At 48.2% G+C, this 3868-nt stretch overlaps 1 protein-coding gene across 1 annotated transcript; it reads left to right on the top strand.

The window, feature by feature from the left end:
• Positions 1 to 2085: 2085 nt before the first annotated feature.
• Positions 2086 to 3314, top strand: EMH_0080430 (mitotic checkpoint protein bub3, putative; the record flags this gene model as incomplete). The annotated part of the gene is made up of 4 exons (XM_038022791.1): positions 2086 to 2187; positions 2446 to 2662; positions 2802 to 2950; positions 3255 to 3314. The coding sequence occupies 4 exons, from the start codon at positions 2086 to 2088 to the stop codon at positions 3312 to 3314; spliced, it is 528 nt and encodes a 175-aa protein (XP_037878645.1).
• Positions 3315 to 3868: the final 554 nt, after the last annotated feature.

The following is a 3868-nucleotide window of genomic DNA, read 5'->3' as shown; positions in this document are numbered from 1 at the left end:
ATTATTATTATTATTATTATTATTATTATTATTATTATTATTATTATTATTATTAGCGGGATTAGCTCTCTTCTTCGCTTTGATGCAGAAGGAGGTCATCACGTTTCCTCTCCAGGGCAGAGCCAGTTGCAAACTACCTTTCATTGGGGGCCAGTCTAGCTATAAACTAAACTATTTGTTTAGAAGTTCTGAGTTTTCCGTTGGGCTTTTGTTCACCAATTTCTGAAAAGCCTCAGTGTGAAGCTCTAAGTTAGTTTCTTAGTTTTGCCATAGCCAGTTCTCTACTTGAACTGGGAATAAACCTGAATCTGAATGCGTGTCAGCGGTCTTCAGTGACCTGTACGTGCTCTGAAGAAGGGATATCCTTGCTTATATGTTAGGAAAATCATCGTGCATCCCCTTCTAATAAAGTGAATTTCAATATCAGCTGTATATCTTGGGGTTCATTCTGAAGGCGACGGTACAAGCGGAAGAAAGCAGGAAACTTCTTCACAGCTTCCGCATTCCAGCGCTCGGCATAACAGCTGCGGTGGAGCTCTTCATCAACTTAGTGGAAAAGTATTTTCTATCGAGTAGGATGCAGATGTTGCACTTGTTTCAACGCGAAAACTATCCCAGCGATTTGTCACTTTCCGATCCGATGCCATACCCTGATCAAGTTCCACTGTGATAGAGGAGGATATTCTGAGTTTTTAATAGTGATCTTACAGAAATATCTAACGTGTTTCGTTTTACTTTTGTTCAAAACCCCTTCGCTACTAATCACTGCAATGCACCAGGTCTCCCTGCTAGGGGGAATGGGATTCACTGTACGCGCCTACCCCTACGACCCTTCCGGGGGCCGTTTCCGGTTACAAGAGTTGAACTGCTCTGCTCATGATAAAAGTTTCTAAGATGCAGACAACGTCGTGCTCATATTTCAGATGTCCTGCTACAGCGGCTTACAGGCCGGGAGCTGGCGCCGAAGTAGCCGGCCCAACCAGATGGGGTTGCACCCCATCGTGCTGCAACTAAGGCTACAAGCTAACCCCACATGTAAGCATAGCAAATGCCCCTTACCTGCACGAATACACGTCGTTCACCATTACGAAGTGGTTAGAATGCTCCCATAGGCCGTCTGCGCGCAACTAGGGTGCTCCGAGCACGTACAAACAAACCCCACATGCGAGCATGCTCAGGCGCTCTCTGCTTCGTGCACTAACACTGTGAACAAGCTTCTAACATTTAATTCCATCAGAAGTCTCACTGCATACAATTAGAGATACGTGCACCGGATACAGACAGGGCAGGCAACGCTGGCTTTGCTACAGTTACTGTGTTCGGGGAGCCTTGAAAACGGAGAGGAAAGAAGCTACTTCTTCGGCGTCATCTTGCTCAAGTGCCCTAGCAACACTGCAGCTCAAGGGGAACTGAGTCTAGGGCTGCGGGCTTACGCTACGCAAACAAACATTACCGCACAGGATCATTGTCTGGATGTGGGCTATATATGACTCTGCACGGACTAGGCATATAGGCACTTTCCCCACAGACCAGCGGGCGAGCAAGGTGTTGTGCTCAAATTTTTTCAAGTACACAGTGCTGCGCCCAACTGCTCTTATGTACGGAGCAATTCCGCGACGTCGATGGATTGCTCTAGCAGCCCTGGAGGCCCTCTTGGCGCCTTGAACGAACATAGAGAAGCGCACGAATGCAAGTTACCGCAGGGGAACTCCTATGGCTTCCGTATTAAAAATAGATAAAATATAGAAATTTCACACTTGAAGTTCCAAGTACACAGAACCGTGTCCTCCGCCACACTCACATGCATGAAGCTTTTCATGCAGCCCGGAGACAAGCCCCGTTGAGAGTGTGCCCCTAAAGTCTGCAAATAGGAAAACTGGAAGTTGACGAATATTTTCATCAACTTTAAAGTACAGCGGCATGCTAGGTTATGCCGTATAGATCTTGGTATGATTTAGCGCATTTCACTTGGATCCGGCGGACGAGGCTACCGAGGTCAGCAAGAGGCTGACCCCCTAAAAGGCGCACTCTGTTGCCTCTACCAGGTCCTCTTGACAGTTTTTATTCCAAGAAAGTCGAAGGGAAATGCTGGCGGAGCTGCGGCCAGAGCCGCGCGACACGATTTCATCTGTTTGTTTCTCCCCCAATCACGCCAAAAATGTGCTCGCGGCGTCCTCCTGGGATAACGTGAGTTTGAAGGCTTCGTCTGAACCAAAGCTCTCGTAGTTATACTGTGAATATTGCTGCCGAGTGCATTTTCAGTGAGGGAAACAGTTGATATACACGAGAACGCCCACAAGCAATGCACGACAGGGAGTGGAAACGCATCATCTACAGGCGGCCTCCGTTGCAGCATGTTTTATTTGGGATTTCTGAGGTATCCGGATCATATGAAAGTATGCATTTCCAGCTTGATGTGGTTTACTATGCACGTGGTGCGTGCAGATGCTGCGCGTCTATGACGTGGACAACTCAGAGCTGATTTCTCAGCACGAATTTCAAGCCGCCCCGCTGGACTGCTGCTTCCTTTCAGATTTCAATCGTGTTGCAGTGGGAGGATTAACAGGGGGTATTCATGTCTTCGATGTTCATGGCGCTAAGATCTCTCAAGTTGGCCGCCACGACGCCCCTGTTCGTTTTGTGCGTTTCCACAGACCGACGAGTGAGTTCCTGTCCGCTGGGATACCCCTTCACATTTTCAGCTGTTGATACACATATATTTGATTGTGCTTAATCAGCCATTTTTTTAAACATGTGGGCTGGTGCGCAATGGACCGTCCTCGTCGCCTTTTTCTCTGCAGATCTCATATACTCCGGTGGATGGGACAACACCATTAGAGCTTGGGATTTACGCTCTCCGAGGGAAGTTGGTATGGGGGCGATCCACGGCAAAGTGTATGCGATGGATTTGAACGACGATAAACTAGTGGTTTGCGACTCCATGAAAAGGGTAAGAGTCGCAGCATGACCGCATGTAATCAGGTTCCGTTGCAGTTGCAATTCTCTGATTCAGAATTTCACAACCGTCCACATTGTGCTGTATCTTAGAAAACAGGAATATTCTGCTGCAGTGCCATAGTTTAGGCTTACCTCCGCTTGCTTTGGGGGGAAGCAAATAGCGTCTGATGGTAATGCAGGACATTTCCCACCAACCGCCTCACGATCGAAAAGATTTATATGATGTGTGCGGTCTGGAGATGCACATGCATTTTCTGCATGTGGGCCTTGAGCTTGCTTGTGCTTGATGCGTGCAGACGTACATATATGACATCCGCAACGGCGCGAATATGGGCAACGCGGAATACCGCGAGTGAGCTTGTTCAGATAATGGGGGCACACCAGTCAGCTTAGCCGGCTAGCTACACTCTACAATTGACTATGAGCAGTCTGCTTCAGCGTATTCCATGAGATGCAGCCCCCCGAATTTGTGGGTGGAGGGAGCCCCATTCATGCAGATGTGTAGATGAAAATTCACATGGTTTAGTACGACGTAAACTGGTTCATGGTACGTCTGCGTTTCCCTAGTTACATACTGGCCTGCCTTCTTTTGGCTGCTGAATGATGCGTGTCGCAGTCAAATTCTCAAGTACCAGATAAGATCAGTGCGGTGTTTCCCCAACGGGCAAGGATTTGCAGCATCGTCGATTGAAGGCCGCGTTACTTGGGAATACTTTGACCCCGTAAGCAAGTGGCAGACAGCACCGATTCGTCTCCTAGGGATCCCACTTTGCAGAGGATCCGTGCAACTGTATTCATGTTCTTCAACATGAATATGTGTCGTGTGCATCTCCTCACTTGCCTGCACTCCTGCCTTGCATTTCTGCTTGTCGTGTTCTTGCAATTGGCCCGTTGCCCTGTCGAGCTCGGA

The sequence above is a fragment of the Eimeria mitis genome, genomic scaffold, assembly GCF_000499745.2.
Source record: "Eimeria mitis Houghton genomic scaffold, Emh_scaff5189, whole genome shotgun sequence".
In the NCBI taxonomy this organism is placed as follows: Eukaryota; Apicomplexa; class Conoidasida; order Eucoccidiorida; family Eimeriidae; genus Eimeria; species Eimeria mitis.
This window is presented reverse-complemented; position numbering and strand designations above follow the sequence as displayed.